The sequence below is a fragment of the Muscardinus avellanarius genome (genome assembly GCF_963383645.1).
Source record: "Muscardinus avellanarius genome assembly, chromosome: 17".
NCBI classification, from domain to species: Eukaryota; Metazoa; Chordata; class Mammalia; order Rodentia; family Gliridae; genus Muscardinus; species Muscardinus avellanarius.
The window spans coordinates 453,640-467,062 of record NC_137803.1 but is presented as its reverse complement, the minus strand read 5'-3'; the positions used below and the strand labels follow the sequence as shown (position 1 = coordinate 467,062).

The following is a 13,423-nucleotide window of genomic DNA, read 5'->3' as shown; positions in this document are numbered from 1 at the left end:
ATGGTGAGGGCTGGCCGCTTGCAGGAGCCATAAGGGTGCCTCCCGACATGTCTCGGTGAAAAGATAACGTGTTATCTGTATGGGATAACAGATGTGAAATAGAAAGGGAGGCCTTCGCCTAAGCAGTTGAGGCATATCTCCGTTTCATTTTCTTTTCATTATTTCCTCCCTACTTCTCCCCACTTCAGAAAAATAAGCTAAAGACACAGAAAGACCCTGGCACGGTTTCCTGTCTGTGGTTACATAGTGAATGGCAGAGGGAAAACCCAGCAGTCGCCCTCATCTTCATGCTGCAGCGCAGTCTGGCTCAGGAAGGCTTCTAGCTTTACAAGACAAGAGAGGTGGCTGCTCCCACCTTCCCTGCTCACCCATAACTCTGCTCACGAGTGCAGATAGCACCGAAAGAGCTAGGCCGGCCCCAGGCGCTCCGGGGTGGTGTGGCAGTGCTCATTGCCAGTCAGCCCTCAGTTATCTGGGATTGGACTGGCTGTGGGTCTGATGGACGTACGTGATGCCCTGCGCAGGTGAGTTCAGAATGAAAACCCAGGGGTTCTTTCCTGATCCTGGTATCTGCGGGGCCTCACACACAGTGCCCATTGATTTAGTCCAGTTCTTATGAGCTTTTCTGCCGTGTGTGTGTGTGTGTGTGTGTGTGTGTGTGTGTGTGTGTGTGTAGCTGGGGATCAAACCCAGGGGCATTCTACCTCCGAGCTACACCTCCAGTCCTATATTTTTTTCTTTATTTTGAAACAGGGTCTCACTAAGTTACAGAGGGCCTCACTAAGTAGCTGAGGCTGGCTCCCACCTACGATCCTCCTGTCTCAGCCTCCCAGGTACTGGGATTACAAGTGTGGGCCACCATGCTTGGCTGAGCTTTTCTACTGCTTTCAGATGATTTGCCTTTTGCAGGTTAAGAAGCAGTTTAGAGGCAAACTAGCAGCTTGAGAGAGACTTCTCACCCTCAGAAGGTCACGCTGCCCTCCTCGGTGCCAGCACCCTGGAGCTTCCACACCAGGAAACCCTGAGAATTCCCCACTTGAGTTTTGCTCAGGTCTTGAGAATTCCACTCCACTGTCCACTTTTAAATCATTGACGTTTTCTTTGCTTTCGTTCCTATATTAAATGTCACCAGATATAAGTGATTTCTAAGAGCCTTCTAGAAAGAACACCACAAATACACTTGAGCTGTACAGAGAATTCCCTGGGGGCTGCCTTCGCTGCTCCAGCCCCATGAACTCCAAGCAGACTGCAGGAGGTGCTGTCCGAGCCCACACTGGAGGCCCAGACACAGTGGCTATCTGAGTGTAACACGGGGACTGCGGCACCTGGGCAGGGCGTTCTCGGTGGATACTCTGGAGGTGCTGCTGGTCCACTGCAAGAGCTCCTCCTCTGACCCCTTCATCATTGGCCAGTTGGAAATGTCTCACGTTATCAAAATAGTTCTGCCCAACCCCAAGCCAGTGCGGTGGGACAGTCATTAACACACCCAGCTTGTGACTCACTTGAGTTCTTTTTTGCTGCTGTTCTGGCTCGCGTTGTGTAGACTTAATCTTCAGGATGATTGCCAGTGACAAGCGTTGGGGCAGAGCGCTGGGCCAGCCACAAGAAGCTAAAGTGACTTTTGTTGCAAGCTGCTAATTCAGAGCGGTTGTGAAACCAAGCATAAACTAAATAATAAACAGATGTGAGTCACCAAATATAGAAAACTCGGGTCCTGACTGCAGTGGGCACCCTGAGATGAGAGGGCGGTTTGCGGAAAGGTGCAATTTACAGGTCACCGTGTAATAGCAACCTTTCACTGTGTAAATTGGAAATTAACCTTGGAGTATTGGCTCATTGGCAGCTCACAGAGAGGCGGCACCGCAGCGAGTGTGCGAGCTCCGCCGCAGATGAGGTCTGAAGTGGCGGCGCAGGGATCTGCTCCTCTCCCCTCTAGATGGGTCGGTTCTGTTGACGTCCTTGTGTTTCTTCAATACTGTAATTTGGAGCTTGTTGCTGATACTCTAAATTACAGTCCTGGATCATCCATAGATGATTTTAGGCTCTTAAATCGGTCTCTTAGTAACACCCTGGGGGCTCAGAGTGAGACTTCTAATTCCAGTTCCACCGGTGACGCATTACACAGCGCACCGCCTTACCAGTGAGGAAGCTCCCTACCCCGAGCGTGGACGCCTGCAGCCCTTGCCGCTTGGCCTGCGAGCCTGGGCCTGGCACTGGAAGCCACTTGGTGCCCTGTGGGCATTCCTCTTTGCAGCCAGGTAAATCCCATGAGCACAAGAGAGCACTGACCTGTGCACCCTGCCTGGCAGAGATGACACGTGTGGTCACAGCCTCGGGGCAGTCAGAAGCACCCTTGGAGGCTGGTCCTTCATCTCCTCACAAGGCCTGGAAACCGCAGCCAGGAATCGCCTTGACAGCAGCTTCTCAGTGCTGGAGGAGCACCAAGCACCCCATCTGCTCCTATTGTATGATTTATCTTCTGGAAAGGATGGAAGCCCATCCAAGCAGGCAGAAATCAGAATATGCTGTCTTGTTTCCCACGGAAGGGAGACGCACTGGTTCTGTATCGAGAGTGGGGAGCTTCCATTTTACCATGCGGATTCTGGGTGCGGCGGTCACAGCCAGCACTTCAGATATGGCCTGGTCCCTGCGCACAGCAGGCCAGCCGAGGGCTGGTTCTCACTCTGGGCTCCTGCAGATCTCATTAAGCGTCCCGCCCTGCCTGTTGGTCAGAGCCTTTGGACATCAACAGGCGTCACCCGTAGGGAATGCCTTTTCGTTTCCTGGCCCAGCTAGGGTCAAGGTCACTCTGCGCCCCCACCAGTGCTGCGGCTGTGGCAGGTGGCCCCAGTGCCCCCCTCCTCAGGTGAGCTAGAGGCCAGGGGGCTTTTCTCCCAGATAGGAAAGCTAGTTGCTAAATTTCAGTGTCATTCATCGAAAAATGCTACTCCTCCCAAGAGTCTCTTGACTTGTCTTTCAAACGTCTGCTAACTGCACGACTTTACTGAATGAAATATGCATTTCTAAATGGTAAGTCTGGCCTGAGGAGCAGTTCAGACACTGTGTGTGGTCATTGATGCTGCAGAAGGCAGGTCTTTGAATTGTGCCCGGCAACTAGGCAGTGGAGAGCCGCGGGAAGTGAGGCTGAGGACACAGAGACGCTTCAGTGGCATCCCAGATTGACGGAGGGCGGGCCTGAGTGTCGGCCTGGCCGTGTGCAGGGTGGCCTCTCTTTAGCCAGGGTGGTGCTGTAGTCCGCATCCAGGGGTCTTGGAGAGCCCGCTGTACAAACTCCTTGAGGTTGCCGCGTCTCACTCTGTGGCCTCCCCAGGTGGCGCTGGTGCGGTGGACAGAGAGCGTCGGCCTCACTCTGGTCAGCAGGGACCTCACCTCCATGCAGCTGAAGACGCCTGGTGGCCAGGTCCTGACCTACTGCATCCTGCAGATGTTCCCCTTCACCTCCGAGAGCAAGCGGATGGGCATCATCGTCAGGGTACGCAGGCACGCGCTACGCTGGCCTCGGGCACCGCGAGCACACCACGCCGAGCTCTCGAGCTGTGGGCGCGGGGCGGCACACAAGGGATTGGACCTTGGGGCATTCACCTCCGAGCTATACCCTCATCCCTATTTTATTTTTTATTTTAAAACATCATCACTCTAGTGTCTTTCTAAACTGCTGAGGCTGGTCTCGAAACTGTAATCCTCCTATCTCAGCCCCCCAAGTACTGCAATTTAAAGTAAATGCAAAAATCCTTCCCATCCCCCCAAAAAAGGGGCTAAAGTTAAGTATTTACTCAAATGCTTCATGCTTTTTATGGCTTTTAAAAATAAAATCTAAACTAATAATTTATGACCAAGAAGCTAGTGTGGTATTTTATAATGATATAAAATATCTGGTGATATGAAATAACTTTTCTAAGACTACTAAGAGAAAATATGAAAAAAGATGTAAATAGTTTTTAAACCAACTAAAGTAGTTTTGTTTTGTCTTCAACAAAAGTAACATACCAGAGTATAACTTAATAATGATTTTTAGCCTTGCATGGTGGCGCATGCTTGTAATTCCCACTCTTGGGAGGCAGAGACAGTAAGATCACGCAGGTTCGAAGCCAGCCGCGCTGGCTTAAGAGACCCTGTTTCCAAATAAAAATATATTTAAAAAAATAGGTCTGGGAGTGTAGCCCGGAGGTAGAAGGGTTTCCAGGAACCCCAGTACCACCAAAAAATATAATAATAATGATTTTATCATAATGTTACTAAAACATATACATTAAACATATGTAGGTAGTTTACCAAACAGGGAAGTGTTCAGTCCAGCACTGAAACCTTGGAATCATGCTGCTCACATTGCAGCCCCATTAGCAAGTTCTGTTTCAGGAATGTCTGCACAGCATCTCAAAGTGAACAGTTACCCTTTCATTTCTTACTGCGCAAGCACGCAGGGCAGGGTGGTGGTCTATACAAAAATGTGCGCGCACATCTGTTCCAGGGAATGTGGACTGCTGGTGCTGGTGTGCGGCCAGTGCCGCCTGCAGGGTCTGCGCAGGCAGACAGCCGACCTTTCGTGTTTGTTTTCACTCTCCGTAGGACGAGTCCACGGCGGAGATCACGTTTTATATGAAGGGCGCGGATGTTGCTATGTCCACCATTGTGCAGTACAACGACTGGCTGGAAGAGGAGGTGAGCAGGCTGTGCTGGCACTGTGCAGAGGTCTGCCTGAGGCAGATGCAGAGGACAGCGAAGTAGGGTCTTCTCCCTAGCTTGCAGGCTGTGGCGTCTTAGGAGATCAGTCAAGCTGTCGAAACTTCAGACCAGATACCAGCAGGCTGCCAGGGACCATGTTGGTTTTTTCCACTAAACTGTTTTAAATCTTACGGTTCTTCTCAGTTTCACAAAGCAGAAGGATAGGAGACCTGTTAACCTGAATAGTGTGCTTTCTACAGAAATGACTACCATTTTTGCTTTGCATGTTGGTGTAGATGTCTACAAGGAGATGCTTACAAGGAATAATTTTATGTGTAATTCTGGAAAAGGAAGAAAGCATTGTTCACTAGAGAATTCTGAAGCAACACATAACCAAAGTATACTTTAATATGGTACTCATTCAGTATGCAAGGAGATTTTAACTAGGATTCTGAACTACTACTAATTTGTTCACTTAAAAAATAGATAAGGTATAAGTATAAGCAATCCTGTATGAAATTCTCCCTAGACAAATAGGATGTGTAGCTAACCTCATGAGGTCACATTTGCTGGTCGCTAAGCTTGCCATGGGCAGCTGGACTCCAGAGTGAAGTACAGCCAGCCTTGGTGTACACATGGCCCTTTCTCCCAGGCACAGGTCACTGCTGGTGCAGAGCTCTCCTCAGACCTCAGAGGCGATCTATCGATACCGCGGCCACACCCGAGGCTCACGATGGCGCTGGCAATATGAATCAATATCTCCTCCAGGGCACTTTGATTTAATCAGGGGCATGAATAAATTAAACTCCCTGAAGACCCAGTAAAATGCCATAAAAATTACTTTTGGTCATAATGATGTATAATTAATTGTAAAATACTTGTTTAATTTATTTAGCTCTATGAGGTCAAATCGATAAGTGTCTTGCAACAGACAGATAATGTCAGATTGCCTTTCACAAAGATAACTTTATTGAAACTCCTACATACATTTATTTTCTGGACATTGCATTCCTTACGTCAATGAGCCCTGGCCCTTCGCCGGTCCCTTTGTTGAAACCCTGTCGTAGCCTGACAGCCTTTCACTTGGAGAAACAGCAGAGCAGTGGTTCTCAGAGCCTGCGTTGGTGGCGTGGGGTCTTGGCCGCAAGCAGGACCTAGAGCTGGTTTTCAGGCCACAAGCGTGTGTTCTCCAAATATGTAAGGCAAGCACTTGTCACTGATCACGTAACAGAAAGGGCCACTCTCTTAACCTGCAACGTTGGCGTATTCACACAGAGACAAAGGTGGGAGAAAGATGTCCTGGGTAGGGAGAGGCATGTCACTGGCGGATGTCCAGAGTTGCACTGGAAATCACGATAGACACTGTTCTCTAGCTGCAGTGGAGTCCTGCGCTCCTTGCAGTCTGCTGGAGTTATTCAGCAAGCTCCTACCCATGCTGGGGGGAGGGTGGAGCTTTGCACCAAGCATGCGGATCCCGACTGAGGATGCGCCTGCATCCCCTAGGCCCAGCTGGGACCCCGCCTGGACGGGACCGGCTCCTGGAATTTCCCATCACTGCCAGCACCTGAGGGAGGGTTGGCAGGGCTGCTAGTGCAGCTCCGCCTGAAAGCCTGGTGTGTGAAGCCCCGCGGTGCAGTCATGCACGCATGTGCCTAGTCGAGTTGTTTAAAGCCGGACCCTGCCTTCTGTGTGGTGAGGACCAAATGTGTGTGGATGTCCTGTGGTGTATACTTGCAGGTGGAGGATACATTCCCAGCAGTAGGTGTCTTTGAAAATACAGTTCAGATTCTGAAAGGGGTTGCCAGCAACCTTCCAACAGGTGTGCCCACCCACCCCAGCCCGTGCCAGAGAACTTGTTCCCCAGCCGCCACCACCTCTGACTTGGGTCTGCTTCTCATGGGGAGGGGCATTTTATCGTTTTGATGCATCTTACTCCGAGTAGGGTCAACGCAGTCTCGGCCACAGAATGACTTGTGTGAGAACCTTTCTTGTCTGGGCAGCCCAGGCTCTCAGTGGAGGACAGGGCAGCGGGCTGCCAGAGGCTGTGGCTGTGGCCGCAGGCACCGCGGGCCTGCAGTGACTTCACCCTCCTCTTCCAGTGTGGAAACATGGCGCGTGAGGGGCTGCGGACCCTGGTGGTGGCGAAGCGGGCGCTCACGGAGGAGCAGTACCAGGACTTCGAGGTGAGCGGCGCAGTCACCCGCCTCTCCCCCGGGTCTACTGAGGCCGTGCCCCTCCCGTGGAGAAGGCGTGTCCACAGGAGCCAGCAGCTCCCTTCTCTCCAGGAGAGTGAGCATTTCTTGTCTCTGCCCAGCACACTGGTAACACGCTCAGGCTGCAGACTCATTTAGCCTGGAATATCTTTGTAGAGTTTACCGATTCTACATCTCTAACGTGAGAAGCCAGACGGTGCGACTCTGAGCGGCCTTGCAGCCTTGGAAGTATTGAGACCGGCCTCCTGAATGAGGCGCGGCCTCGTGGGCAATGCAGCCGGGGGACGGTGACGTGGCAGCCCCGTGGCGCACCCCGGGCACGTGCGCATGTGCACGCCTGTTCCTCTGTCCTCAGAGCCGATACAGTCAGGCCAAACTGAGCATCCACGACCGGGCGCTGAAGGTGGCCGCGGTGGTGGAGAGCCTGGAGCGGGAGATGGAGCTGCTGTGCCTCACGGGCGTAGAGGACCAACTGCAGGCCGACGTGCGGCCCACTCTGGAGATGCTGCGCAACGCCGGGATCAAGGTGCGGCCCACTGCCTGCCTCCCGCCCCTCCCTTCCTAGAGACTCCTGCCTTTCCTTTGAGGTGCTATTCTGTGGCAGCCCTGTGGAGTGGCGGCTAGGAGGGAGCGTGGTGGGCAGAGCCGCGCCCTAGCCCACTCCCCAGAGATGCCTGCTCCTCCCTGTCTCCACACTTGCCTCTGCTTCCCTGGCCCCTTGCACTCACCACGGGACAGCCTTGCTAAGCAGGGCTCTGGTCCTGTCTCTCCCCATTCCACTCCTGCTTCCCAGGGGCAGGCGGGCGGCCCTGTGCCCTTGGTTCAGCCATGCCAGCCTGCCTGTCATGGTCCTGTTTCACCAGAGCTCGTATCCACGTCCTTCCCATAAGAGCTGCCTGCTCCCCAGACCCAGCGCCCTAGCGGGTATCCTGAGCCTGTGTGCAAGGGTCAGCATCACACCCCAGGCAGAACACGCTGGGCCGGGCCAGGTGGGCATCGTCTGGGGGCTCTCGCGGTTGAGCCAGGCACATGGCGAATCAGCAGGTGCTCCAGAGAGAGCCTCTGGCACAGAGGAAGCCTAACGGTGCGAGGGTCTCCAGAAGCCTAACGGTGCGAGGGTCTCCAGAAGCCTAACGGTGCGAGGGTCTCCAGAAGCCTAACGGTGCGAGGGTCTCCAGAAGCCTAACGGTGCGAGGGTCTCCAGAAGCCTAACGGTGTGAGGGTCTCCAGAAGCCTAACGGTGCGAGGGTCTCCAGAAGCCTAACGGTGCGAGGGTCTCCAGAAGCCTAACGGTGTGAGGGTCTCCAGAAGCCTAATGGTGCGAGGGTCTCCAGAAGCCTAACGGTGCGAGGGTCTCCAGAAGCCTAACGGTGCGAGGGTCTCCAGAAGCCTAACGGTGCGAGGGTCTCCAGAAGCCTAACGGTGTGAGGGTCTCCAGAAGCCTAATGGTGCGAGGGTCTCCAGAAGCCTAACGGTGCGAGGGTCTCCAGAAGCCTAACGGTGTGAGGGTCTCCAGAAGCCTAACGGTGTGAGGGTCTCCAGAAGCCTAACGGTGCGAGGGTCTCCAGAAGCCTAACGGTGCGAGGGTCTCCAGAAGCCTAACGGTGCGAGGGTCTCCAGAAGCCTAACGGTGCGAGGGTCTCCAGAAGCCTAACGGTGCGAGGGTCTCCAGAAGCCTAACGGTGCGAGGGTCTCCAGAAGCCTAACGGTGCGAGGGTCTCCAGAAGCCTAACGGTGCGAGGGTCTCCAGAAGCCTAACGGTGCGAGGGTCTCCAGAAGCCTAACGGTGCGAGGGTCTCCAGAAGCCTAACGGTGCGAGGGTCTCCAGAAGCCTAACGGTGTGAGGGTCTCCAGAAGCCTAACGGTGTGAGGGTCTCCAGAAGCCTAACGGTGTGAGGGTCTTCAGAAGCCTAACGGTGCGAGGGTCTCCAGAAGCCTGCGCCATCTGCTCGCGGTAGTTATCTCTGAAGGAACACGTACACACACGTTGCCACAGGCTCAGAAGCGCCAGGGTGCATGTGGCAAGCGCCACTCACAGTGCCTCTGGGGGAACACGGCAGGAGTCTCCTCCCAGAGGCCCGTGCGAGCCTGCGAGCGCCACCCGGGCGGGTTCCGTGGGGCATTTTCCCCAGAAGCGTGTGGCAGGATGCCCTTTTCCCTGCGGTGGACCCCTACCAGGGTCTTCTTTCCGATGTATCCCTTCGCACGCAAGGCAACTAGCACTTTGTAGCGTGCGGTTCATCTCTTGGGAAACTGCTTTCTCCTCTCTCTTCACTGCTTTCATTGAAGCGGAGAGAACAATGACAGGCTGGTTGGAGTCATTTATTTTAGTAATATCTCACGAATTTGAGACCTACTTTTAAGAAAATTTTAAAAGTATAACTTGGCTTTAAAAGAAAACTCTAGCTAGACAAAAGGCACACGCCTTCAGTACTCAGCTCCACCCACCCGCCGACCCTCGGTCCTTAGGAACCTGGAGCGAAGGTCGGGAAGGCCGGCGTCAGCCCCAGCTGCAGCACACACACCAGGAGGCCGCAGGGCCCACATGGAGCCCCTCGGGGAGGCAGGCCTGGCTCAGCGCTCAAAGGCCTCATGTAGCAATGCACTGGACAGGTAAACATGCTGGGTCAGAAGCAGATGACCTGTTCCTTCTAAATCATCTCCCGTCTCTTTCCTAACTGTGTGTGCAGATCATCAAGACATTGAGGTAGCAAATGTTCTTGATAGAAAGGTCAGGCATTTACAGCCATTGCTAAACTGCAAGGCTTTCTGTCTGCAGGACCGGGCCATCTTGACTCATCACACGGGACTGACTCCAGGTAGCCTCTGAGCCAGGCCTCGGGTGTGGCCCCCAGCAGCAGGTGCTGAGCACGGTGGTGCTTGCTCGCAGCAGCACTCACCGCCTTTGGGCCAGTGGAGGGAATAGTGGTACGGGAAGCGAACAGAACACAGGTCTCCAGACAAGAGCCACGTGGGTTACACCTGAACACATGATCAGTATCCCATAAGTTTCTTGTTTCTGTTTCCAAAAATGCATCTTTCTGAGAAGTTCAAATGATGAAAATATTACTGAACGTATTTTGCTATTACATAAAACATAAATAAAGTATCATGATAGAAATTATAAAATTCCTGAGCCAGATATGATAGCACACTCCTGTAATCCCAGTACTTGGTGGGCTGAGACAGGAGAATCACAGATTTGAAGACAACCTTAGCAAGTCAGTGAGACTCTCAGCACTTAGAACCTGTTTTAAAACAAAAAGTAGGAGCTAGGGGGATAGCTTGGAAGTATAATGCCTCTGAGTTCAATCTCCAGTACCAAAAAAAGAAATCCCTGGAAAACTTACTTCTCTACAGTCTAGGGACATACCCACACGTGCGGGCAGACAGGTTTTAAACACAAAAGCAGTGGCGCTTGGCATATTTTCTTTGATGCCATGCAGCCCTTGGCTTCACTATGGGACGTTAACCCATTTGAACTTCGCTCTCCTCCTGAGAAGCCAGCAGGGGGAAGAAAGTCTTCATGATTCCCGAGCTCCCTGCTGCCCGCCAAGCTGTCTGCTGGGGGGAAGGCCATGCTGACGCTGGCTGGGGCATCTGTAGATGTCCAGGTTCCACGCAGCCGCTCACTGCCACACGCTCCACATCTCGGCCGCTGCATCCCAACCTCCCTTTGCTCTCCCTCGTCCTACCTGAACCAGGCAGCACACACAGCCTCACCCCATGAGCTGCTTTTCAGCACGCAGAGTACCCCTCCCATATTATGCAGCCGTCACCAGCATCCCACCAGAACTTTCCACTTCTCAAAGTGAAACTGCCCCCAGCCCCCCTCACACACCATTCTGCTTCCTAGCTCCGAATTTGCCTTCACTGGAAGCAAGCAATATTTGTCCTCGGATGCCTGGCTTATTTCCACACTCATCCTCGCAACCCGTCCATGTCACTTCGTGCGTCAGAGCGGCCTTCCTCCTTCAGGCTGAGCAGGTGCCCTTGGAGGTGGACCACGCCCATCTGCCTACTGTTGGTGGACACTGGGGCTGCTTCCCCCTGTGGGTATTGTGGTAATGCTCTGAACACGCGTGTACAGATGTCTGCTCAACGATAGAGCTTTGAGGAGATGGACCTGCAATTGTATCGCTGAAGTTCACCGGTGTAAATTGTCTCCTAGATATGGATGCTAACAGGGGACAAGCTCGAGACAGCTACTTGCATTGCCAAGAGTTCCCACTTGGTGTCTAGAACGCAAGACATTCATGTCTTCAGACCAGTAAGTATGTTTCTAAGTCACGTTGAATCTTGACATGGTCTGCCTCACAATGAAAGCCAGGTATTTTTGTAAAATATATCTGTAGTTGTTAGTCACTAAATATCTCCTTAAAAAAGAATATCATTTCCTTACTCAACTTATAAAAATATGATAAAATAGATTTTTAGTTACATTAAATGTGACTAAAAAGCTGCTTTCTGGCAGAGTAAATAAGCTCTAAATTCAAAAGCAAAAGTTTTCTCTTGTATTATTAGAATTACCTATTATAGGCCGGGCATGGTTGTAATCCCAGCATTTGGGAGGCTGAGACAAGAGGATCCGGTTTGCGGCCAGCCTCCGCTGCAACTCAGTGAGACCCTGTTTCAAAATAAGCAATAAAAAATAGGGCTAGGGGTGTAGCTTGGAGTTAGAATGCCTCTGAGTTCCATCCCCAATATGGCAAAAAGGAAAAGAATTATCTATTACTCATTATGAATAATTATATTAATAGTAACAGTTAATCACTATATTAACTAGTTAATAATTATAGTAATAGGAATAGCTCACATCGTTGTGAGATTATAATGCATCATAAACTATATTCAGAACATAGATAGAAAATATGGCATGCCTAAAAACAGAAGAACTGGATTAAAAGAAGATAGAGCCAGGCGTGATGGCACATGCTTGTAACCCTTGCGCTTGGGAGGCGGAGACAGGAGGATGGCGCAGGTTCGAAGCCAGCCTTGCTGGCATAAAGAGAACCTGTTTCCAAATAAAAATATGAAAATAGATCTGGGAGTGTAGCCTGGAGGTAGAAGGGCTTCCAGGAACCCCAGTACCACAAAAAAAAAAAAAAAAAAGATGATAGAATTTCAGTATTAGTCATTTTTGGTGATGTGGGGGAAAAAAATGATCCATCACTATATTTTCGCTTCCATTGAATTTATAAGAAATGTATACTTATTTTTAAAATGCATTTTCTATTAGTTATGTGCATTACGTGCACCCCAAGGACAGTTCTTGTGAAAGTTCTAAATACAAAGCAGAATTTGTTTTTAAACTGCCATTTTCGGATTAAATGCTCTTCCTTAATTAGCTTAAAGAAAATTAATAGAAATGATCTAAATTTATGTGTTTACTGTATGTATTAGTTATGACTAAATTTAATTCAAACAAAAATAAAAGTTCCTTGGGTCTTGATTGATGGTGTCTGAGCAGACACTGAGTGTCTGGTGCTGTCTGGACGCGGTGCTGGCACCTACAGAATTGGCTATTTGAGTGTCATTTACATGTAAATGTATTTTGATTTGAATCATCAGAATCGCAAATTAGGCCCTGCAGACTAGTATTTGCAATTAAATTATTAATGCTTCTGATAAAACTTAGATCAATTTTTGTTGACTTTTCGGTGTTATAGCACCACAAATTAAAATTTTCACAATAAAGCCTACCTATTTAAAGATGAGTCTGAGATTAATTTGGACCAGTGAAACTTTTAATTTATTTCACTCCTATAATATTTTTATGCCCCATAAAATCTCCACAGAAAGAATATTGAAAAACAGTACATTGGTGGTGCATGCCTATCCTCCCAGTACTGGGACACTAAAACAGAAGGATCACAAGTTCAAGGCCAGGCCCGGGCAGCTTAACAAGCCCCTGTTCCAAAATAAAAGGGCTAGGGGTATAGCTCAGAGGTAGACTGCCCAGCACGCACACACACACACACACACACACACACACACACACACACACACACACGCCAAAAAAGAAAAATCATGCGTTAGTTGCTGATACATTTTCATTCTAAAATTAATGATATTTTATTGTGGGTTTTGTTTTGTTTGTTTGAGGTACTAGGGATTAAACCTAGGGGCAGTCTATCTCCAAGCTACACTCCTAGCCCTATTTTTTATTCTTTATTTTGAAACAGAGTCTCATTAATAGAGGGCCTTACTAGGTAGCTGAGGCTGGATGCGAACCAGTGATCCTCCTGTCTCAACCTCTCAAGTACTGGGATTATAAGTGTGCACCATCATGCCCAGCTAAAATTAATGATATTTCAAAGTTATGGTTTAATTTTACGTTTTTAGATCACCTAGTCCTTCAGACACTAAGCAAAAACTAATGGCTTAAGTGTAAACCTATGGCAGGACAGTAGGAGCAACTTTATTAAGATATTCTGTGTGTTTGTTTTCGGTACGGGGGATTGAACCCGGGGCATTTTACCTCTGAGCTACCCCCCACAGCCCTATTCTATATTCCTTATTTTGAA

General features: G+C 50.4%; 1 protein-coding gene across 2 annotated transcripts in view; it reads left to right on the top strand.

Annotated features, from left to right (window-relative positions):
• Nucleotides 1–13,423, top strand: part of ATP9B (ATPase phospholipid transporting 9B (putative)) — a gene marked incomplete at both ends in the record, with an annotated part of 192,631 nt that overhangs the window by 161,786 nt on the left and 17,422 nt on the right. For both annotated transcript variants that reach the window (XM_080714481.1, XM_080714480.1), the window contains 5 exons: nucleotides 3,332–3,493; nucleotides 4,588–4,680; nucleotides 6,783–6,866; nucleotides 7,252–7,422; nucleotides 11,068–11,166. In XM_080714481.1, coding sequence (XP_080570607.1) covers nucleotides 3,332–3,493; nucleotides 4,588–4,680; nucleotides 6,783–6,866; nucleotides 7,252–7,422; nucleotides 11,068–11,166 — 609 coding nt within the window. The remainder of the gene's footprint in view (nucleotides 1–3,331; nucleotides 3,494–4,587; nucleotides 4,681–6,782; nucleotides 6,867–7,251; nucleotides 7,423–11,067; nucleotides 11,167–13,423) is intronic.